The sequence below is a fragment of the Boleophthalmus pectinirostris genome, unplaced genomic scaffold (assembly GCF_026225935.1).
Source record: "Boleophthalmus pectinirostris isolate CB_2022bp ecotype Guang Dong unplaced genomic scaffold, ASM2622593v1 HiC_scaffold_2, whole genome shotgun sequence".
In the NCBI taxonomy this organism is placed as follows: Eukaryota; Metazoa; Chordata; class Actinopteri; order Gobiiformes; family Gobiidae; genus Boleophthalmus; species Boleophthalmus pectinirostris.
In genome coordinates this window covers 10,332,698-10,357,989 of record NW_026571152.1, presented here as the reverse complement: position 1 = coordinate 10,357,989, position 25,292 = coordinate 10,332,698, and the positions used below count along the sequence as shown (strand labels likewise).

At 41.2% G+C, this 25,292-nt stretch overlaps 1 protein-coding gene across 1 annotated transcript in view; it reads left to right on the top strand.

The window, feature by feature from the left end:
- The first annotated feature begins 1,541 nt into the window (after positions 1-1,541).
- Positions 1,542-25,292, top strand: part of LOC129409417 (uncharacterized) — a 27,874-nt gene continuing 4,123 nt past the window's right edge. The window contains exons 1-3 of the mRNA XM_055155389.1: positions 1,542-1,760; positions 16,614-16,738; positions 17,142-17,287. Coding sequence (XP_055011364.1) covers positions 1,542-1,760; positions 16,614-16,738; positions 17,142-17,287 — 490 coding nt within the window. The remainder of the gene's footprint in view (positions 1,761-16,613; positions 16,739-17,141; positions 17,288-25,292) is intronic.

Below are 25,292 nucleotides of genomic sequence, written 5' to 3'. Positions count from 1 at the left end.
TATTAGTAGTAGCAGTAGCAGTAGTTGTTGTTATTGTTGTTGTTGTAGCAATAGCAGTAATAGTAGTAGTACCAGTAGCAGTAGTAGTAGTTGTTGTTGCAGTAGTGGCAGTAGCACTAATAGTAGTAGTACCAGTAGCAGTAGTAGTAGTTGTTGTTGCAGTAGTGGCTGTAGCACTAATAGTAGTAGTACCAGTAGCAGTAGAAGTAGTTGTTGTTGTTGCAGTAGTGGCAGTAGCAGTAATAGTAGTAGTACCAGTAGCAGTAGTAGTAGCAGTAGTAGTAGTGGTAGTAGTAGTAATGACAGTAGTAAGAGCAGTAGCAGTAGCAGTAATAGTAGTAGTATTAGTAGTAGCAGTAGCAGTAGTTGTTGTTATTGTTGTTGTTGTAGCAGTAGCAGTAATTGTAGTAGTAGTTGTTGTTGCAGTAGTGGCAGTAGCACTAATAGTAGTAGTACCAGTAGCAGTAGTAGTTGTTGTTGTTGCAGTAGCAGCAGTAGCAGTAATAGTAGTAGTACCAGTAGCAGTAGTAGTAGCAGTAGTAGTACCAGTAGCAGTAGCATTAGTAGTAGTTGCTGTTGTAGTAGTAGTAGCAGCAGTAATAGTAGTAGTACCAGTAGCAGTAGTAGTACCAGTAGCAGTAGCAGTAGTAGTAACTGTTGCTGTTATTGTTGTTGTTGTAGCAGTAGCAGTAATAGTAGTAGTACCAGTAGCACTAGTAGTAGCAGTAGTAGTAGTTGTTGTTGTAGTAGTAGCACTAGCAGTAATAGTAGTAGTACCAGTAGCAGTACCAGTAGCAGTAGTAGTAGCAGTAGTAGTAGTAATAGTAGTACTTGTTGTTGTTGTTGTTTTTGTAGCAGTAGAAGTGATAGTAGTAGTAGTACCAATAGTAGTAGTAGTAGTAGTAGTAGTAGTAGTTGTTGTTGTTGTGGTAGCAGTAGCAGTAATAGTGGCAGTAGTAGCAGTAGCAATAGTAATAGTAATAGTAGTTGCAGTAACAGTAGCAATAATACCAGTAGAAATAGTCGTCGTTGTAGCACTAGTTGTAGTAGTACTAGTAGTAGAAATAGTTGTGGTTGTAGTTCATTCTGTGGTTTATATGTTCCATAGTACTGTATGACTTTAAACATGACACCATCAGACCATGTAACAGATCTGTTGAACACAAAAACCCTGCATATTTAGGCTGAGTTCTATTAAAGCAAGGGCTCCACTGTGTTTTTAAATTTCATACAGTCCTAGACTTGCCATTGTCTAATGAACTGAAGATAAAAGGTAGCTGTTATCTTGAAAACTAGTGTACTGTGGTCCAAAGCAAGAAAAATATCTAACAAAGGATTTTTATTTTTATTTTTTATTATTTTTTTGCCGAAATGTTATTTAAAAATTTAAAAAAAGCTTTCGGTCTTTGGCCATCTGAGTGTGTTATGCATTTTTTCACTACCACTATATGACATCACAAGGTAAAACAGAGCATTTTGAGATTTGGAGACGTAGACAGAATAATAATAAAGAGTTAGTCAATCATGTGTGAGTTCTCCAAATGTGCTCCGTCAGCCTCATGAAAAAACCCAGAGGAGAGCGCCCCCTGTCTGCTGACCCTGTGATTAACGACTCTACTCCATTATCAGGGCGGAGCGGGAATAGAACCGTCAACTCCACCTGCGGCAGTGCGACAGTGATGAAGAGGGGCCTCCTCCCGGGGTCAGAGGGCAAACCCGGGACTGTGGACCGCACACAAGCCTCGCTGAAGAGTAATGGGGTACAGCCAAAGGAGAAAACATGTAGTACTGGCTCAGTCCTGGCTTAGACCTGGTTTAGTCCTGGTTAAGACTTGTTTTAGTCCTGGTTCAGTAGTAGCTTAGACCTGGTTTAGTCTTGGTTTGCATCTGGTTTAGTCCTGGTTTAGTCCTGGTATAATCCTGGTTTAGTACAGACCACACCCAAGTCTTCACCTAAGAGCAATGGGGCACAGTAAAAGGAGAAAACATGTAGTCTTGGTTGAGTCCTGGTTCAGCCCCAGTTTAGACCTGCATTAGACCTCATGTAGTCCTGGTTTAGTCCTGGTTCAGTCCTGGCTTAGACCTAGTTTAGTCCTGGTATAGTCCTGGTTTTGTCCTAGACCTGCATTTGACCTGGTTTAGTCCTGGTTAAGTCCTGGTTTAGTCCTAGTTTAATCCTGGTTAAGCCCTGTTTTAGTCCTGGGTCAGTCCTAGTTTAGACCTCCTTTAGACCTGGTTTAAGTCTTGTTATAGTCCTGGCTTAGTCCTGGTTAAGTCATGTTTTAGCCCTGGTTCAGTCCTAGTTTAGTTCTGGTATAGTCCTGATTTAGAACTTGTTTAGTCCTGGTTTGGATCTGGTTTAGTCCTGGTTTAGTCCTGGCTTAGTCCTGGTTTAGTCCACATAGAAAAAGACAAAATAGTGAAATAAAAACACCAGGATAAGCATTTTAAGATCAAAATTAGTCTAGAAATGATAGTATTTAAACATCGCCTTATTATTGTTATCACATAATACAAACTTAAATCACATCTTTTTCTGCCTGGCAATTTAAATAATAAACTTTGATGGACAGAAATGACATGTTTCTAATTCAGGAGCCAAATGAAAATGGTGAATAATGCACCCTTTCTAATCAGACTCATTTAGCGAAGTCTTTTATCCCCGACGCTGGCGTGAAACTGCTTTGACAAACGCGTCTCCAGTTTGTGACAGTAATAATGAACCTGCTCCCTCTCTGTTTAAAGGCTCACGTCAGCTGTCAAAGAGGAAACAGGACTTTAAATACCCCACGCATTTACACAGCTCTATTTAGACTAAAGCAAAGGATTCGAATGACAAACTTATTATGGTCTGTCTGCTCCACTCACTGTCTCCGACCCAATGGGGAGAAAGCCCGGGGTCTAGAGAAGGAAACTGCTAAAGGTCCATTATTACGCAAAATTGACTATTGTGAGGTTTAAAGGGACATACCGGAATTTTGGACATACATATACTGGAGCTGTTAAGGATCAAAATAGTTTGCTTTTATGGTACAAGCATGAAACTTTACCAGATTACTAATACCCCCAGAACTAATATTTCTGGATATGGAACCAAGTCTAATTTAAATGCGCATGTCACAAAATGGATTACATGAAAATGAGGCTGGCAAAAAAAAGTCTAATTTGCTTAGTTATCCATTTTGTATTTTTTTTTTTTTCTAAATTCCAAAGTATTAAAGAAATCATGTGACCGTTTTCTCCAGAATGTAATGGTTATGTTGGTCCCCTGTGGTTCAAATCCAAGATAATAAAAATATTTTATCTTTCAAAGCCATATGTATAGTTTTTTTTTTTTTTTTAAATAACAAAAACAATTTAACTTAACCTAAAGGTCTGTAAGTGCCATATCATATTTCACAAGGACAATTCAATGCTGCATGGAAGCGACACTTAACCCAAAACACTTAACAGAAATCTACCTTAAATCGTTTAACTTATTCAAAGTGCTCTTAAGTGCAGCTGCCGCCACATTTGCATGAACCTGTACATGCCAAATTTGCCTTTGCACACTTGCATCACCCAGCACAGGATACTCTGCATCCACACTTGATAAGTTCATAGCATATAGCATAGCAACAGGACCTCATTTCCTAGTGAGCCAAAGAGTTAGAGACGTGTGGAGACATTTTTGTAAATATTCCACCCAGTCCTTGTATTTGCTGAGGTCGCTGGTGCTAGGCTAGTGCATGTCAATGGCCATAGTTATCCTGCCACTAAAAACAGTCTTACCCACTCCACAAAAGAGCTGAAGCAAATCCGTTATTACACCAGACTGTCCATGTGAATGTCTGTGTTGATAGAATAATGTTTGAAATAAAACTAACCTTGCATCGCATGAATCGTCACTTCTTGAGGGACTATTTTCTCATATATCAGTCCGCCACTGCCGAGCTTTCTGTCAGAAAGTACAACTCTCTGCTCTTCAGACATAAATCCTTCAAATGCAAGGTTGGTTTCTAAAAATGATTCTATCAACACAGACATTTACATGGACAGTCTGGTGTATTAACAGATTTGTTTCAGGTGTTTTGTGGAGTGGGTAAGGATAACTATGGCCATTGACATGCACTCGCTTAGCACCAGCGACCTCTGCAAATACAAGGACTGGATGGAATATTTTTAAAAAGTGTCTCCACATGTCTTCAACACTTTGCCTAACTAGGAAATGAGGCTGTATGTACACAATTCCGGACTGTCCCCTTAAGGCATTTAAGGATGTTGTTACCTCATCAACAACATACCTCGAGTTTTGTGTTTTGTTTCATTCATGTTTGAGTAATCCTCCATTATTAGTCTACATCTCCAAAGCTCAGAAGGCTCTGTTCCACCTTGTGATGTCATGAAGTGGCATACACAGCAAAAACTGGAGGGTTAAAATTTCAGGGTAAAATATTTCAGAGATTTTTAAATGGGGGTTTGAGTTGGGGTTATTTGCCAGAGTTGATATGGCTGAGGTTAATTCAACATCCCATAGTTTTCATTCAACTTCTCTTAGGAATTTGGCACCTCCCACCCACCACTTTAACTCCCATAAGAGAAGATCAGTTTGAACCAGTTTTGTAAATTTTTCATCATCTTAAATTAACTAAAATAAAGTGTAAAAATAAAACACCTCTGTGTGTTGTTTAGCTCAATCAGAATAACCCTACAAAGTGTTATCTGTTTACTCTCAAAACGTTAATATAACTCTCGATTTTCCAGTGTTACTTAATTAACATTTCCAAAAATGTTAAATTAACTCTAGAACAGTTTGGACTCTTATAAACTCTGAGAAAAACATTGTTGACAATTGTTAACATTGATTCTTTGAGAGTCAATTTTAACACGCCACTTTTTGCTGCGTAGTTTTCAAGTTAACAGCTACATTTTAATGTTGTGACATGACATGACAAGGTCCAACAGTGTTTTTAGCTTGAAAAAAGAACTCAGCCTCAATATGCGGAGTTTGTGTGTTTAACATTTGTGTGAAAGAAACAAAACACAACTCCAGGTCTGTTTGAGATGAGCAAACAACATTATAACATAGAGAATCAGAAAATAGTGCAATATAAGCCCTTTAAAGCCATAGTATGTAACTTTTTTGGTTTTGGTTGTTTTTCTTGCTCAGATAAACATAGATACAAGTGTCCTTACTCTGAGTAGGTTTGCATTTCCACGACGCTGACTCGTCTCTCTCTCTCTCTCTCATGGAAATGTTGTCCTGTTCTGTTTTTCTGAAATATGGTCTAACCCTCTCCAGGTGGGTGGAGAGTCCCTGCCTCAAGTGGAGGAGTCCAAGTATCTTGGGGTCTTGTTCACGAGTGAGGGGAGAGCAGAGCGTGAGATTGACAGGCTGATTGGTGCTGTGTTGGCAGTGATGTGGTTGATATATCGGACCATTGTGGTGAAGAGGGAGCTGAGTCAAAAGGCAAAGCTCTCGATTTACCGATCAGCCTATGTTCCTACCCTCATCTATGGTCATGAGCTCTGGGTAATGACTGAAAGGACAAGATTGCTGATACAAACGGCAAAAATTAGTTTCCTCCACAGAGTGGCTGGGTGCTGTCTTAGAGATAGGGTGAGGAGCTCAGTCACACGGGAGGAGCTTGGAATAGAGCCATTGCTCCTCCACGTCGAGAGGTCCCAGCTGAGGTGGCTTGGGCATCTGTTCCTGATGCCTTCTGATGCATGTCTTACCGGGAGGAGGCCCCGGGGAAGATCCAGGACACGCTGAAGGGACTATGTCTCTCGACTGGCCTGGGAACTCCTTGGGGTCCCCCCGGAGGAGCTGGAGGAAGTGCCTGGTGTGAAGGAAGTCTGGGAGTCCTTGTTTAGACTGCTGCCCCCACGGCCCAGCCCTGGAAGAAAATGGATGGATGGGTTGTAACTTTGTACTATATTTCCTTGGAGTCATGCTGGTGAGGTGCCACCTTTAGAAAGTTACTGTACCTTAAAAAGTCCTCCACCTAATTTTATCCTATGTGTTTGAGCAGAATGCAACTTGCCCCAGTACAGATATGTTGTAGAAGCACCTCCTGAGGTCAAAATAAGTCCACTGTGTACTGTCCACATCTAATCAGAAAGTATAACTGCAGTCATGGTCTTTGATATTACCTTTTTCATGACTGCAAAACTCCACACTGGTCACTACTAAACAAATGTTAGCTATTAACTTGAAAACTACCACTGCATGACATCACCAGGTGGAGCAGAAGCATTTTGAGCTTTGAAGATGTAGACAGACTAATAATAAAGGATTAGTCAAACATGTGTAAAGGAAACTAAACATGAGGGAAGAACATTCAAACATGGATTAAAGCTCACGAGAATCCATTTTGCCTGATATAGGACCTTTATATAGTAACACATACAACTCCTTTAAGTCTTTGCGCATGCTTTATTTATACTAATCAACACATAGTTATTATAAAGTGGCACCACATAGACACAATAGTTATAGAGAAAAGAGAGTATGTTTGGCGCGTCAACACATCAAATAGGCCTTTCACAAACTTGATAAACCTGGTTGTTATTTAATGGTGTGTGAGTGTGGAGAAGAATTATAATTTCATAATAATAAAAAGTTCCGGTCTTTTGTCATTGAGATCCGGGTCCCAAAGCGACCCGAGCCCTGCCCTGTTTAAAATGGAGGAGCTCTACCGCTGCTATTGTCCATAGTGAGACAGAACACAATGAGGGAAGGAGGTTTGAAAAGAAAAGTGTCAGATCTGACTCATAAAAGACTTCATTCAGTATAACAATGCAGATATATATAAGTACATGCACTACACGTATGAAGTGTCCGTGGTTTAATTGTCTGTAAATCTACACAATGGGGACTGTTGATTGTGTGTAATTACCTGATAAATGTGACCGCCAAATAACTCTGTACGTCTGAAGCTCTAAATATGTTACTGTGTATATTTTCATTGCATTTTCAGTGTTTTCTGGAAGAATAAAAGGTCAAGATGAAATGTGTACGATTTCACATGTTTACAGAAGGAGATAATGCCCATTTTCGCAAATAAAAGGGTAGAAAAGTGATTTAAATGTAACCCAGGACTATGCTTTTTGGTACACATCATCTTAAAGGTTTCTAGTAATGATAAATGCATTGTAATAGGGGAAACTCAAAATATGTTTTATGATCGGGGTGGACCTGTCAAGGCCTGGAACTAAGTAATTGTCCCTAAAAATTTGAATTAGAATCCCAGCTGCTCTAGGGACTGTCTGAAGAACATCCAAGATCATGTAGCTGCATGAGAGACAAGTCTGAGGAACACTCCATCTCCTCCAGAAGCTATAGAGAAATCTGAAGAATATCTAAGATTCTTTGGGGCAAGTCTGAAAAACACTCAAGGTCCTCTAACAGTATGATGGACAAAAAACAAGTCTGAAGAACATCCAAGGTTCTCCAGCTGATATTGGGACATGTTTGAAGAGCATCTAAAGACCTCTAAAAAGCAATTGAAAGAAATCTGAAGAACATGTCACTTAACTAATATTGGGACAAATCTGAAGAACACTGAAAGTTCTCTAGCTGCTATAGAAACAAGTCTGAGGAAAATTCAAGGATCTCTAGGTGCTATTGGGACAAGTCTGAAGAGCATCCAAAGACCTCTCGAAGCAATAGAGAGAAATCTGAACATCTAGGGTCCTGTAGCTTCTATTGGGACAAGTCGGAGGAACATCCAAGGTCCTCTAGTTGCTACTGGGACATTTTGAGGAGTAATTTCTCCATTACACGAATAGCAAAATCTGTTGAACTGAAAACAATACTTTTTAAAATATTCACATGTCATTAAAAACAAATGTGTCTACTATCTCAGTGGCTAAAGTCAAAAGAGTATTTTTTTTTTTTACATTAAATTGATAACAAATCTCTTATGGCACCTGTAATTCACAGTACAAGGTGTTCGTCCACTGGTAACTGACTTTTGTATGCACTTTTTGACCATTTTCATTAAAAATAATACTTGATCATGCCAAAATACAGGTTAGGTTAGATTAGGTTGCTTTATTTGTACCCGTAGGTAAATTTGTTTTGCAGATTTGAAAGGCATGTCCACATATAAAAACACATTTACAAAACAAAGTGTTACAGTGCTCCAGTGCAGAACGGTTTGTTGGATAAACAATTACCATATTTTCCAGACTATAAGTCGCACCGGACTATAAATCGCACTTTTTGTTTGAAATGTATTTTATAAAATTCATCTTGAAAGGCAAGATGAATTTTTTGTTTGTTTTCCCAGTGGGATGTGTCTATTGACAAAGCCAGTCATATCTCCATGTGGCGACCGAGGGGTTAACACTCTGGGGAATGTTACATTTTATAATAAATTGTTGCAACAACACCACCCCAAATCTAGTTTGGGGAAATAGAGTCGAAATGTAAGGCACACAGGTAAGCATATTAGTGAGGGAGGGAGAGCCAGGTTCCATCATTTACACAGTCTGTATTTTCTCTAGTTTAAAAGACAGTTTTAAATTGTTTAAAAGTAGCTACATCCATAAAAATAGGCAAAACAGTAAAACAGTACAGTGGAAGGAACAGGTACAAAATATTGAAAACGCAAAGCGAAACCCAAAATCCCAAAGCAAAACTAAAGTAAAAACAGCAGTGAAACAAAACAATGAAGCAAACAAAACAAAAACAAAAACAGTGTAAAGCAAACGTAAAGCAAAACAGCCATGAAACAAAAAAACAAAACTGGCGGTGTACCTCCGCCGCGGTTTAAGGGACACGGCGGCGCACAGCCAAACGCAATGGGGAGGGACATCGGCTCACCCGTGGAACTAAGGAGACACACCGGTAAAAATATGGGCGTGGATGAATGAGTGGAGGAGTATCGGGCGTGCATTACCTGGTCGGCAGAGATGAAAGCGCGCCCTAGGTGCTCCGTGATTCGGAGGAGCGAGGGACTGATGCCGTGAGGAGCACAGGCCAAACAACGGCCAAACAGCGGCACTAAAAGGAGACGTGATTGGAAATTTGGATATAATGTGCATGGGAGTTTATGAATGGAAGTTACCTGAGATGAAGAACAAAGCGGCCACCAGGAGAGACCCGGAAGAGCGTGTGAGCCAAAAGGGGGAACGACTGAGAAGGGAGCGCTTAAATAGCCCACCAGCCGGTCTTGCCACATCCATATCTCTTTTGTTTCTGGTTCTGATATTGTCATATTTTAGTTTTGGGATTCGGACATCGTAATTGTGTGGTTGTTGGATGTCCTAACACCAGAAAAGGGAGAAATTTGTTTGCGATATTTGATGCTGGCGGTTTGGTGTTCACTTTTTCATAAAATCCTTCCCAGTATGCATTGCTCAATGACCGGAAGTCTGAGATTCTCGATGCATCTATAGGCGTTTATATGCTAACGTAACATACTGACAGTTATTCAGATATTTATAGCATAAACAACATAACATTAGTTTATCAAACTCACAATCTCACTCCAAATCACTAAATCCATTGAATTCTTTGTCCTCAGTATCACTTCTGCGCGACCTCCCGAGATAAACTGGTGCATAAACTTTAAGAAAAATGTGGGTATTAATAAAAAGCTAAAAAACAGAACTAGTTTATTTTAAACAGGTTGCATTGGTCCAGTGTTATTCCTGTTACTTTATGCATTCAGATCATTCAAATTATTCACCACGATGAATTTATAAGCACTTTTCACAACTCTAAGAGACCAGAGGAGAGTTTTGCCATCATTGTAAAGCAAACAAAAACTGGTGTGAAAAAAACAAAATAAACTCCAGGTATGTTTTTGACTAACATGACTTTAATCTCACAAGAGTCAATTTTGTGTAATATAGGATCTTTAAATAGGATGAAATTGAAAATCTTCTAGTTTATTTTGATCTTTGCCACATTAGTTTGCCCTTTTTTGTCAAAATCTGTACATGTTTGAACAATCAGAAATAAATCTGATTACTCACAGCAAATGGGACAGTGTTTATGTAACTTTTGAATAATTTGATAACTCCTGAAATCAGACTATGATCGGATTTGGTGTGCAAACAGACCGTGGTTTTGCAGTTCTTCGTAAACGCCATTTTTCGTTCACATTTTTGACATAATTTCCTGAAAAGCGCCTGCACACGCTCGTCTCTCTCTGCACTGGAATAATTCTGAACATTACGTCTTTACAAAAATGTGACACTTTTGACCCAATCCTCCAATAGAAATGCTAATGTGCTGCCAGTCAAACTAAAGGCATTTGAATACAGGAAGGAGAGATGAATGAAGAGAGGAGGAGAGAGAGAGGAGGAGGAGAGAGAAAGAGGAGAGGGAGAAGAGGAGGAGAGAGATGAGAAAAGAAGAGAGGAGGGAGGAGACAAGGACAGTAACGTAAAGGGGAGAGGAAGGGAGGATACGGAAAGGAGAGCGATGAGGGAGCGAAGAAGAGGAAAGAAGAGAGGAGGAGACAAGGAAGGATGAGAGAGGGCAGGAAAAGAGGATAAAATAGAGGATAGGAGATGAGGGATGAAGGGAGGAGGAGGATAGGGGTAAGGAGAAGAGGAGAAGATGATAAAAGGGAAAACGAGGAAGAGAGAGAGGTTCGAAAAGGAGAAATGACTAGGAGACAAGGAGAAGAGGAGAAGGACAGAAGAGAGAAAGAGAAGGGGAGGAAGAAGAGGAAAAGAGAGAATGGAAGAGGAGGCAGAGGAAATGTGAGTTATTCTCAGCTATAAATACAGTTGTTTTTGACAGAACCGTGCTAATAATGTTGTAAATGTGGAAGAGAGTGACAGAGACAGAGTCAGGGTCTCTGAGAGAGAGAGAGAAAGAGAGAGAGAGTGACAGAGTGACAGAGAGAGTCACAGTCAGGGTCCCTGGAGAGAGACGACAAACAGGGAATGAGAAAGAAAGTGAGAGAGAGAGAGAGAAAGAGAGAGAGAGTCTGGGCCCCTGGAAAGAGACAGACAGAGAGAGAGAGAGAGAGAGAGAGAGACAGAGAGAGAGAGAGAGTCAGGGTCCCTGGAGAGAGACGACAAAGAGAGAATGAGAAAGAAAGACAGAGAGAGCGAGAGAAAGAGAGAGAGACAGAGAGTCTGGGTCCCTGGAAAGAGACAGAGAGAGAGAGAGAGAGAGAGAGACAGAGAGAGAGAGAGACAGAGAGACAGACAGACAAACAGGATCCTTGGAGAGAAAGAGAGAAGCGAGACAAAGAAAGACAGAGTCAGGGTCCCTGTAGAGAGACAGACAGAGAGAGAGGAGAGAGGGAGAGAGAGGGGGTGACAGAGACAGGGTCCCTGGAGAGAGAGAGAGAGAGAGAGAACGGAGAGAAAAAGAGAGAGAAAGAAACTGAGAGAGAGAAAGAGAGAGAGAGAGAGAGAGAGAAAGAGACAGAGTCAGGGTCCCTGGAGAGAGAGAGACAGAGAGAGACCTGAGAGTGTGAGCAGGAGAAAAAAGAGATTGACAGAGCCCTGAGTAAAAGAGTGTGTTATCTTTTTATCTTTCGGGACCTTCGGTATTTTTTTATTGCCCATATTTTTGTATTTCCCAGTTTTGTGTCCATAGAACTTTGTCTTCCTTTTTACCTGAACCCTCTCTTTTGCCTCCCTCTCCCTCTCTTCCCACATCTTTCTCTTATCTTATCTTCTCACATTCTCCTATTTCCCCTTCTCTCCCTCTCCTCTTTCTCCTTCTCTTTACTCTCTCTCCTTTCTCTCGTTCCCTCCCCTCACCTGATTTATCTCTCTGACTCGAGGTACATCCTGAATCGCGCATAATTAAAACTTGCAGGAGACAAAATGGCCGTTGCCGTAGACCTGCTGTTGAATATTCATGGTAATCAGATGGGAGGAAGAGCGATTCATTTGGAGGTGATTAAAAAGACCACAGGTTTTCTTTGATTACAACAAACGAGAAGAGAGATGAAGAGATGAAGAGATGGAGGAGAGAGAGAGACGCAGCGGGAGGCAAAACATCTGCACGAATCCTCACGTTTTTACAACAAATTGGATCAGTGTTTGGAATTAATGTTATTCCAGACCTGCTCTTTTAACGAGGGGAAACTTTTGGAGGAAAAATGCTAATAGGAAGTGTTCATGGAGACGCTTCTGGCTCCATCGATTCTGCTTCCAAATGACTTTACGTTGAAAACTGTCACCCCTCTCTGTAATTGCTAATGTGAGCCTTGTTATTTTGGTCTTAAAATGTCCCCTCTGCATGATCCTGGTGTTTTTATTTTGCCATTTTGTCCATGAATAAACTCCTATTCCAAACAAGGAGCTCCAAATCCGCTCCTATAACTCCTAGCCTCGTGAGCTTCATTGGACTGAAGCTGCCGAATGCTTCTTTATAAGGTCTATGTTTATACTGGACATTTTAAATCTCGATATTCATCTAAAATCTGTTAATAAAAGAAACAGGTTACTGTATTTTTTGGACTACAAGTGGCACTTTTTTCATGGTTTGGGTGGTTCTGTGACTTATACTCAGTATCTTCTACCACTGTCCAGAGTCCTGCACAAATAGTTGCTGAAATGGGCGGGTTTTAACATTCTGGAATTTTACGTGCAGGTATGCAGGTGGGTAGTAAGTACACACGGGCGGGTCAGGACTAAACCAGGACTACACCAGGACTAATCTTGGACTTAAGAGAAAGAGAGAGAACCCAGAGCCCGTGGAGGAGGTGTCCGCAAAGCGTGATCGGGCGATGGCTGCCCTTACCTCCGTGCGGTGCAGAGCTCTCCGGTCCTTTCTCCCGCGGTTACTCGATGGACTACGCGGGCGCACCTCTGAACCTGTCCTGACAGTGAGTCCTGGTTCAGTTCTGGCTTAGTCCTGGGTTAGTCCTGGGTTAGTCTTCGGTCGATCCTCCGTTAGTACTCAGTTAGCCTTGAGTCAGTCCTGGATTAGTCCTGGATCAGTCCTGGTTTAGTCCTGTTTTAGTCCTGGTTCAGTCTTGGTTTAGTACTGGTTCAGTCCTGATTTAGTACTGGCTTAATCCTGATTCAGTCCATGGCATGTGCAGTGCAAAAGTCCGGCATCTCAATCAGTGTTTCTTCTGCTGTTTCTTCTCTCTCAGAAGTGATGATGTATTTTTCACATTCGAGTCGAGTCTGTGAATTTGTATTTGCACTGAAGAAAGCATAACCGTTTCATTTCATTTTGTGATTTGTAATTCTTAAAGTCATAACTTTTCAATTCGTATTCTAATGGACGCTTCAGTTAGAAAACTTGTGTGTGATTTATCAAGGGCAACGGGTGGAATGTTAACGGGTCCGGATGGGTTCGGACAGGTTTGGGTTTAACTTTGATATAATCACGAGTTAACGGGCGAGTGCGGTGCTGGACTGCGCGGGTGTGAGTCTCCAAAAATGGATCCGTGCAGGACTGTACCACTGTCACTTCGCCCTCTACTTCACATGTCTCCTGCAATAAAAAAGACGTTGTCCTGCCGCAAGTAGTGAAATATTCAGGCAAAAACAGTAATCGAGCCACAGAGAGAAAGTTTGGAGTGAGCGAGAAACTTGTGAGGGACTGGCGGAGAGCGGGAAGACTGGAACACTGGAACACAGCTTCATGGTAACCGGGAGGGTGCACCATGCAACTTTCCTGGATGTACTAGTATTGTATAAGCAACTCTTGAGGTCAAAATAAACTGGCTGTGCACTTGCTATGTTTTATTGTCCAATAGTCACGTGTCAAGTGCTCATAAATTCATCGTGGTGAATAATTAGGATGTTCTGAATGCATGAGGTAAGAGGGAAGTAAGCTGGAATGGACAGGATACGACGCAGTAACACAGAGATCAGGAGTCTAACCCACAAGCTTCTTACTAAGAGGAAGAGACATGAAAACCACTCTGCCACCTCCTCTCCTGCGTTAGGCTTGCGGTATTTTGTCTTTTGTCCCAGTTGTGCTTCCATACGTGACCCACTTCCTCCTGCATATTCCAGGTCCTTTCCGCGTACCTGCTCTGCTCGGGCTTCATTTGAATATTTCATGTTGACAGCGTAATGTGAGCGCTCAGATGGATGAAGGGGAGTGCACGGGGCCCGAGTGAGACCGCGACTCCAAAAACACCGTCGTTAACCCGCAAAATGACAAATGTGTCTGACACCAGCAAAACAGCCCGTAGTCTGCATCTCTGCTCAATGTGCTGCTCTATAGCCTGGATGAAAATGAATAGGATTACTGGAGAGCTACCTGGAGTTTGAGTGGTTCGACTGTCTCCTCTTCTCAGTGAGTTGCCTGATAGGATAGTCACTACATGAATACGGAAGACTGTGGAATCAGACCACAGAGCGTGAAAAACCTGGTTCAGACCATGAATCAGACCATAGAGCGTGGTTGGATCATCTCCAAACTTGAGACGATCCAATCACAGCTGATCATTTGTATCATGAGCAGAAGACATCTCCTCTCCAAAATTCTCGTATCCTTCAAAACAAAATGTACAACTTAAATGTGCACAACTTTTCTGGTGGAGGATCCGTCATATACTTGCCTCCTTGGAGATGTTATTGCTTTTCCTGGGATGTTCCATAGTATGACTTTTAACACATGTATCTAGTACAGGGGTGTCAAACTCAGATTCACAGAGGGCCAGAATTAAACTGGGACTAAGTTCCAGTAAGAACATTTTCAACAACATCTGCGTGTTTTCTCTTCTTTCGAGGTATGTAATGTCAAACCTTTTCTTATTAAAATAAATGTTTAATAATTGTTTTGCTTAAACACTGAATCCAGAACAAGGATAATATAAAAAATGTGACCCCCAGGCCTGAGTCTGACATGTCTGATCTAACATTTATTTATTATGGTTGTTTCTACTGTTCAAAAATGCAATAAATCTCTCTGTGAATAGGATTGCCTGTCCACAGATCTGACCTGTAGTATGTTTCTGTCTGACTATAGTTGCTTCCCTTAGGATAGAATCTACTCAGCTCTAGCATGGAAATTTCAAGACAAAGCATCTCCATGGAGACAAGCAGGTGACCTACACAAGTTGTGCAGTGCACCTGTAACAAACAGTAAAGATGACCATGCTTGTAGTATAAACTTACTTTGTTGTGACCGAATAAAAAGCAATCAAAAAAGGTCCAAGGCCCTTTGTTGAAAATATATTATGAAATATATTATGTATATTATGTTTCTTTTTTTTTGGTTACATGAGACAGGCCAGCACCTTTCGACACAGAAGTAGCAGTAGCAGTGTATTCTACAAGGACTTGTACAATATTTTCAACAGAAGGTCTTGGACCTTTATGAACTCTTTTTGTTACTCTGTCACAACAAAGTATGTTTTTACACTACAAGCATCTTCAATGTCTGTTTTTGAGCCTTGTCCTTGAGGAGCAGCTGTTCTGGATGTTTAACCAAGAAAAAATCCCCTGTAGATCTTGCTCCTTACATTTAAAAAAATAAATAAAATATATCACTTTTTTTACCTGAGATAAATAAGAGCTTTCAGCCATTTTTGTTTTTGATACAAACTAAGCATGCATCTCTCTGATTAATCCGTCTGTCAATCACGCCCTCTGAAATCAGGTTCACAGGACATGGCTGCTTGTCTTTGTAAGGTTTTGCCTAAGCGTGTGCTTCTAGCTGGACAAGTAGTTCAGTAAGGAGGTTGTGGGTTTGATTCCTGATATCTTTGAGTGGAGTATGCATGTTGTCCCTGAGTTAGGATAGGAAAATGAAAAGAGGCGGGTAACTGCCAACACATAATATCTATATCACCACGATACTTTTTATTGTTTTGAAAATGATCTGTTCGCTGAACACAACATATTGACATGTTCACCACTTTCGGTATCATTTTTGATGCTCTGAGTGCCCCCTCCTTTAGCTCTCCATGCTAAGTCACTACCCCTTCAGAGCACTGTCACAACACAAGAGGTAAATGGTCACATTTTTATATAGTGCTTTTCTACTTTCAAGGCCGTCAAAGCACTTTACAACAAAGAACCACTCACCCATTCACAGACCGGTGTATGCAAACACTAGGGGCGAGGCAGGTTATGTTTCTTGCCCAAGGACACAATAACAACATTCATCTGTGGGAGCTGGATTACAGCAGCCAACTTATGGGTCAGTGATCTTTTGTTGAGAGTGGGATTCAAACCTCTGGATCAGTGAAAAAATGCTGTACTAACTCAGCTAGTTGCTCCACTGAGCTACTGTCGCCCCAAGTGCATTCTGCTAATACATCTACTGCACATCGCATCAGGTTTGTGAAGTTGTAGCGTATTGTTTGGTAACCTGGTTTTGTATATTTGTGGAGAATTGTCTTGTGGGAGCATAGATGTCATAGGCTTGTTGCTGGAGCATGACACAGGATCGTACTACTAACCACAAGGAAGGTTCAAATAGGGCCTGGGAGAGATGGCTAGATTACTCAAACATACATGGATAGCATCTGAAACCTCTTTACCTCTAGATTATAATATGTTAAAAAGCTCCAAAAAGTAAATTTTACAAAATAGCCCCTTTTTAAAGTTTCATATTTTCACCTTAAACACGTCCCTGTGGCTAATTCTCATTTCCACTTTTCAAACACCTCCATTTCCTCCTGTTTTGTGGGTCAGATGACTTCACCTCCATCTTTTGGTTTGTTCTACTTCAGCTCTATCCATCATCCTGCCTGCTCCTGCCTGCACCAACCCCACTCGGAGCTCCTCAAATCGGGTTAGCTCAGTCCCAGAGGCCCCTGTGGCTCTGGGGGTGGTCCCTGGTGGTCCCTATCCCCCAGTAACAGCGCTCCTTTTCAGGCTTGTTCCAGGCGAGTTTGTCCTTGGTTGGAGCTAAAAAAGGTGCTAAAGTTGCTTCTAAAGTCAAGCAGTGAGACGCATTGTAAAGTGTAGCATTAATCACCAAGTTCAAGGGTCGTTAGGCAGAGTAAATTGGAAAAATCGTACCTCGGCACAAGCTTTGAACGCAACACGACTTTTTCTAATGAATAATGAGCCCATGGTAAACAAGTGAAGCCTCCCAAAGTAATGTTGTTAGTCTAAAGGTGTGGTTTTAAAAAGAGAATTAAAAATATTAAATAAATCATGGCCAGAGGTTTGTGAATGACCCAGTGACTCATGTTGAATTTTAAAATGTAATTATTTAGTTAAAGGTGTAATTTGCAACTTTCTGTAACTTCCAGGTTAAACAAGAGTCAGGTTTATGGAGAAGCTCTCTGTAAAGACCATAGAGGTGGAGCGTTCGGTTCCAGTCAAATGAAGCGCATCGAAGCTGGCAGTTATCAGGGTGAATTTAAAGCCGAGTCCATATTTGGAATTCAGACCGCAAGTATCAGTAACAAAAGAGCCAATCTGGAAAGAGACTGTTGAAGATAACGCCCCTTCCCGCCTGCACTGCTTTTTAGGAGGGAGGGTCTTAGCAATGTTGTCAGTCAAACCTGTTGGTCTGGTTTAGGACCTCTGAGAAAGAACGCACCTGATTTGTCTGTTATTAATGTTAATATCTTAATTTACTGACACAATGGCAAAAATAAAACCAACAGGATCATATAGGGCAATGTTTCCCAAACTTTTTTTCCTGGAGACCCATATTTTCAAAGCCACAAACCTTTTCAAACCAAATAAACCAATAAATTGGATTATTGAACATTAATGAGGATATTTTATTGTTGGCTGAGTGATTGTGTCTCTCTGAACAATTAGTATTACTCAAGTTTTAAACAATGAAAAACAGTAACTGAACCAGCAATAAAAGGATCCATAAGTTGCTTATTTGGACATTAAATGTAGCCCATTTCTTTTTCTTTTCAACATTCAAGTGAACCAGCAATATTGGAACAAAATAGTCAATAAAATAATTACAAAAATATTAGAAATTATACAAAACATGTCTGAACATTTCAACATGTGTCAGAACTATATACTGCAGCGCTACATGCAGATCGTGACAAGACGACCCAAAAAAAAAAATCTCTTGCCACCCACCTGAGGGTCGTGACCCAGTCTTTGGGAAACAATGGTACAGAGCAGGTTAGTAAGGACATTTTAAGACTGAAATGAGAAGCCTGACAGCAGCGGTTACAGAAAGTAGGGCGACAGTTTACTAATAGAAGGTGAACTAGAACCAGAGTGGATGGAGCCGGAAGCAAGCCGATGCTCACTTCCTATTTGAAACGTAGCGGTTAGCAGGTTAGCTATGTCCATTTATATATAGTCTTTGGGAAGGATGCAAGTTTTTTGGCTTAAATTTACAAACTGTGACTATAAAATCCTTCTATAATTTATACATGTACAGGGTGTCCCAAAAAATGACATTTCGCAGGCCAATAATTTTGATAATTCTTGTTGAAATAACCTCATATTTTTACAAAATGTATAGATACAGATCAAGATTTTATGTTTTATTGTTTTAATGTTTTATTTTCTGTTTTCAGGTTGAGCCATGCCATTCACTCCCAAAAAGAAGTCATTTTGCATTTTGAAATATGCTCACACACAGTCACCCAAGACTGTGCAGCGTGTCTTCAATGCAAAATTTGGAAAAACTTCACCAATTGGCAAACAAAGTCCCATTATAAACTTATGATGTTCTACACTTAAACTGTTCAATTTCATTTAGCTAGACTTAGTAGTTTTCAAGATAATTGCTTTTAAAATAATGTCAATTTTTTTTTTGGTAAACCCTGTACGTTCTACCTGTGCTACTGTAGCAGAGTGGTTATCCTGCCTCCTCCTCTCAGTCAGGAGGTTGTGGGTTCAACTCCTGATCTCTGAGTGCAGTGTGCATGTCCTCCCTGTGTGACTGTGGCAGAGTGGTTAGCCTGTTTTCAGAAAAGTTTGCAGCTAAACAGCTAAAACTAATTATCCACTCAACTCAAAAAACCTCCCGCGCGTTTGAACAAAGTTTTTCACAGGAATAAAATGTAAATTATAAACAGTGCTTGGTCCACTGTAGCCGCAGAAAAATACATAATTATTCAAGCAAGAACCAAACAAATAAACAAGAGTAGATCTGAATCAGAGAGGTCTAAAGGTGAGCTCTACAAAGGCGCCGAATCATCTGAGGTAAATACGTTTATATGGAAAACAGTTGGCTCAAAAGAAAAAAGAAAAGCTAAAGAACTGCATCTCTTTACATACATTTACAGTACAAGGTTTGTTTATGAAATGGATTGAAGGGTTTTGTGAATTAATTTTGCTGAGAAGAAAAGTATAAAAACGTAAGCACAGGTTAGTCCCATAGGATTGGTAACACTACTAACTTGGCCCTGCTTTAGTCCTGGTTAAAACCTAGTTCAGTCCTAATTTTGTATTTGTTAAATCCTGGTTTAGACCTGGTTTAGTGGGTAAATCAGACTGTTCAGTCTTGGTTTAATCCTGGTTTGGTCCTTACTTTTTTCCTATTCAGCCCTAGTCTAGTCCTAGACCTAGATTAATCCTGGACAGATCTGGTTCAGGTTTGGTTCAATCCTGGTTTAGTGCTGGTTCAGTCCAGATCCAGTCCTGATTCAGTAAAGGTTTAGTCCTGGTTTAGTCTAGCTTGTTTGGTTCTGATTTAGTCCTGATTTAACTCAAGTTTAGTCCTATTTTAGTACTGATTTAACCCAGATTTAGTCCTGATTTTACCCAGGTTTAGTCCTATTTTAATCCTGATTTAACCTAGGCTTAGACCTGATTTAGTCTTGATTTAACTGAGGTTTAGTCCTAGTTTAGTCCTGATTTAACCCAGGTTTAGTCCTGATTTAACTCAGGTTTAATCCTATTTTAGTCCTGATTTAACCCAGGTTTAATCCTGTTTTAGTCCTGATTTAACCCAGGTTTAGTCCTGGTTTAGCCCTGGTTTAGTCCCGGTTAAAACATGGTAAAGATCTGGTTCTGTATTTGTGTCTACATATAGTCCAGGTCCAGAGTCTAGGTTCTGTTCTTGTTTAGTCCTGGTTTAGTCTTAGTTTTGTCCTGGTTTAGAACTGGTAAAGAGTTGGTTCAGTAGTTGTGTCTCTGACAGTCCTGGTTCTATTCTTTAGTCCTAGTTTAGTCCTAGTTCAGTCCTGGTTTAGTCCTGGTTTAGACCTGGTTTAGACCTGTTTCTGGTTCAGTAGCTGTTGTTAAATAGTCCCGATTGAGCCCAGGTCTAGTTCAAACCTGTTGTGGATTCAGTCTAGTGCAGTCCTGGTTACATGTCGATTTAGTCCTGGTTTACTCCTGGTCTAATCTATAGTTTAGACCAGGGGTGTCAAACATATGGTCCGGGGGCCGGATCTGGCCCTCCAAGACCTTTAATCTGGCCCTCATCTGAAATTTCTACTAAAATATTTTAATTATATTTTCTATTAAAATATTTGTATTTTTCTGCGGTGCTTAGCAGAGCAATATCTCCAGCATCTCTGTGCGTGGCCCCTCCCACCAGAGCAGAACAAATGAAGACTTGTCTCTTTCCAAACGCTCTTAAAGAACGATCGTTTTGTCTGTCGACCGTGACACCCTCATCAACAAAATGTCAAAAATGAGAAGTGGATGCAGAGTGCAGGATTTTCCAAGAAAAATTTACTTATTCCTATTTACATACAAGTTCATGTTAAAACATTGTGCTGAAATGGTATTTTTCTTAAAGTTTCAGGTTTTTCATAATATTATAATATTTTGTAAAAGAAAGAGTTCATCAATTAAAAAAGATTTCTGTAATAGATTTGTGTTTCTCTGCACAAATATTTGAACTTATTGTTATTTTTGGGGTTTATATGACATGAGTTTTCTGATCCGGCCCCTTTGGGATCAAGGTAGGTTGGCTACGGCCCCCGGACCAAAATGAGTTTGACACCCCTGATTTAGACTATTTTGGATCTGGTTTATTCCTGTTTTTTTCCTGGTAGATTCTAGTCTAGACTATTTTGGATCTGGTTTAGTCTTGGTTTAGTCTTGGTTTAGTCTTGGTCTAGTTTTGACTTTTTCAATCACATCTAGCTGTTCAATCACATTTAGCTCTGGTTTAGTCCTGGTGTAGTCAGTTTTTTGTAATTGAAACTACATTACAAAATCGCTCAAACCTCAAAATTGCCAGTTTAGTCAGAGTGTGAAAATAGCTTCTGTTGCACATGTGACTGTATAAGGACTTGAAAACACCAGTGATTTCATAGACATTTTCTCAACCAGTTTTTATTTTTTTTTATTCACTCTTATAGCTTCAAATGAATCAGAGTCGCGTCATCCTCAGTGAGTGCATGAGTCAGATCAGCCTGCACAAAACAAGAGAGAAAAAAACAAGATATAGAAACAGTACAACCTAACAAGATATAGAATAAAATACAATCTAACTACATAATAATGAAATATATCAATCAAATCAAACTTTATTTATAAAGCGCTTTTCGTACCCCCCCCCCCCCCCCTTTTAGTCATTCAAACATAATTCTGTTTATTTCATCATGTCAACACTTCATTGTGACATTGTGTGTTTGTTCAGTGTTCGGGAAGTAACTTTGAAAAACTCTTTAGTTACTCATTACTAGTTACTTGTTCAAAATGTAATCTATTACACTACTTAGTTACTGCCTTAAGAAAGCAGCTTAGTTCCTCATGACTTTGGGGTTGGACTTTTTTGCAGTTTTGTCTAAATGAATCAAATCTGTGCTTTTCTCTTTTATTCAAAAGCCACTAAACGTAATGTAATGGCTCTAAAATAGAATCAAATATAAACCTATCACTTATTTTGGCCTTTCACTGCATATTTGTTAAAAATCTGATTTGTGCCAAGTTTGAATCAAATCCATGAAAGTGAAGTTGAATTTTGATCCTGAAATCTGCCAGTTTCTAATGAAAAGGCTCCATATTCATTCTATGACCAAATGAAACATTATTTCTGTTCCAGCAGCTGATCCACTGGAGACACACAGCTCATCTTGGGCTTCATCTGAAGCTCATACATTGGGGAAGTTTTCTATTTACATCTGAAACTATAATTCCATGTCCATGTGTCACAGTCAGTTTGTGGAGAGGATTTGTCCTTGAGAATGTCATATTTTTCTCTATAAATGTTGTAATAATTGTAAAGAGAACTGCATAGACCCCTGTAATGTTCTATTGTTGTGTTCCTCATCATGTTGGATTCTTTGTTCCAAATGTCACGACTCTGTGACACCAACCCCGGTGTTGGTGCTGTGACACAACGGGCGACACTTGGCACTGGTGCTGTTATGAAACCAGGCTTCACTGCCCATCTCTAGTGTGGAATGCAGACATGATCAGACAATTCAGGGGAGGGATTTTCCACAGAACTTGGAGGAGGAGCTGGAGAGCGGTTGGAAAAGTTTGATTTGGCGTGGACGGATTGTGATTTGTTTTCCCAAAAAGCAGAGTTCAGAGACTGGTTTAGCCTTAGTCTGTTTCTCTGAGGGACATGGAGCAGTGGATTTGTTGTGACAGATAAAAGGAAGAGAAGTGAAATGGCTCAGTCAGAGGCGCTCTCTCTCTCTCTCTTCATTCAGGGGTAAGTGGAGTCTCTTCCCATGTTCCCTGTAACAGTCGGCTCCATCTTGAGCCACTTGGGTTGTATGACGTAGACGGTGTGTTCGCTGATACACTCGCTCTCTGGTCTCACAGGGAAGCTCCAAAAAGTCCTTGAGTGAAGTTTTTTCCTTTCTGACTTAACAAAAGTATTAAAGAAGATGTATTGTGCTTGTGTCGCTCTGGAGCTATAATCTTTCACACCTGTGGCTCTGTTATATTTGGGATATTCTGAAATTAGTCATTGATACTTTACAGGGACGTCACGCTGTGGGTGGTCTACATGTATGTCTATGATGGAATGTTTAGCAGTTACCATGGTGACACAATGCACACATTACCAATCACTGTAAAGAATCATTTTAAGATCTAGATGGATTTAAAGAGCACATTTTCAGTCTGAGTGTTCATTGTCCTGTTTAGAGTTGGATTTTCAACTAAAAGGTGAAAACTAAAAAAGAAAAGACTTGTACTTGTAAATCTGCAGGATTGTAGCCAAAGATAATTTCCTGCTGAGCCAAGGCCAGACTCACCTGGAATTTACACCAGGAGCATCAGCAGCCTCATAATGTCAGCAGAGGTGCACACATGAGAACTTTAAAAACTTCAATTTACACCAGAGACACAGAGCTGCTCCTGTGACGCCAGCCTCTATTCTCACGTTTAAACTCTAAACTCTGTGTATTCTCACGTTTAAACTCTAAACTCTGTGTATTCTCACGTTTAAACTCTAAACTCTGTGTATTCTCATGTTTAAACTCTAAACTCTGTGTAGTCTCACGGTTAAACTCTATATATAATCTTTTTTTTTTTTTTTTAAGTGCATTCATAAACGATTTTTGCAACAGCAAATAATTTCCAACTTCATGCAGCCTAACTGAGGCGACTTTAAATATCACTGAACTGAAGTGGGCCTATCCAAATCAACAGAACATGCTCGTTAGCTCTCTCGTTAGCTCTCTCGTTAGCTCTCTCGTTAGCTCTCTCGTTAGCTCTCTCGCGTGGCGGCGGTCTGCGCCTGTAAACACTGCCGAACAACTGAAAAAAGTGATGGATCCGTGCGCGGCTGTCACATTGGCGGCTGTGCGCAGTGGTACGTACGGAGAGAAAATAGCGGCAAGCGATTATGAGATCTGACTTTTTTGGCGACGATGGTTTTGTGATGCAAATGTATCACTCTTTTGAACACATATTGCTTTGAGAAGAAAAACGCTTTAGTATACAGTCCCCACACAACTTGCCGAACTACTTTCCTCAGCACCAAAACGGGCCAGTATCTCGGCTCACCGGACGCTTTCGGGGGTAAGTCAGTGTTGATGCACAACACTGATGACGGGGATGCCATACAGATTTATGTCAAAAATCCTGAACTATCCCTTTAAGGTACTCAGGATGGATCTTGTCCACCCCCGCACTGTAAACAGTGTTGGTGAAGAACTGCTTCCCCCTCCTGAGGCGTCGGACGGTTTGCCAGAATTTCTTTGAGGCAGTCCGATAGTCCTCCTCCATGGCCTCCCCGAACTCCTCCCAGCTCCGAGTTTTTGCCTCTGCAACCGCACGGGCTGCAGCACGCTTGGCCCGCCGGTACCCGTCAGCTGCCTCAGGAGTCCCATGAGCCAACAAGGCCCAATAGGACTCCTTCAGCTTGACGGCATCCCTTACTTCCGGTGTCCACCACTGGGTTCGGGGATTGCCGCCGCGACAGGCACCACAGACCTTACACCCACAGCTACAAGCGGCCCAGTACAAGGGCCGACAACAGTGAGAGACCTGTCCCCGACCCGAAGGTGCAGGGACACGACCCTCTCATTCACTGGGGTGAACTCCAACATGTGTCGGCTGAGCTGTGGGGCTATAAGCAAGCCCATACCAGCTCGCCGCCACTCCCGTGGGCAACGCCAGAGAAATGGAGGGTCCAACCCCCTTCAAGGAGTTGGGTACCAGAGCCCAAGCTGTGCTCCCCCCTGAACTGCCACCTTACCGTGGTGGGGGAGTTTGCGTACCCGAATGATCCTAGGAGCTATGTTGCCCGGGGCATTACGCCCCTGGTAGGGTCTCCCATGGCATACTAGGTCCTAGGTGACGGGGCAGACTAAGAGCAGTTCACAAAACCCCAATGAACAGTTTAAAATCGAGCACCGTTACGTCGACCGGTATGGCGCAACCGGGGCCCCACCCTGGAGCCAGGCCTGGGTGTGTGTGGGCTAACAGGACACAGAGTGTGTAACAGGACACAGAGTGTGTAACAGGACACAGAGTGTGTAACAGGACACAGAGTGTGTAACAGGACACAGAGTGTGTAACAGGACACAGAGTGTGTAACAGAGTGTGTAGTGTGTAACAGGACACAGAGTGTGTAACAGAGTGTGTAACGGGACACAGTGTGTAACAGAGTGTGTAACAGGACACAGAGTGTGTAACAGAGTGTGTAACAGGACACAGAGTGTGTAACAGAGTGTGTAACAGAGTGTGTAACAGAGTGTGTAACAGGACACAGAGTGTGTAACAGAGTGTGTAGTGTGTAACAGGACACAGAGTGTGTAACAGGACACAGAGTGTGTAACAGGACACAGAGTGTGTAACAGGACACAGTGTGTGTAACAGGACACAGTGTGTGTCAGGTCTGTGGAGTTCCAGCTGCTCTCATCACTTCATTTGACTTTTTGTGTTGAATTCTTCTGTTCTTTTGTGTTATCTTGTAAAGTCAACCTCTGTCTGCTGTTAGAATCCAGTTTTACTGCCATAAACAGTCTTTTGAGGACTCTGTTCAGAGCCTCTCGTGCAGGAGGCAGCACTAGAAGCTGCTGCTGTGAGCGCCATCTAGTGTTCAGGCT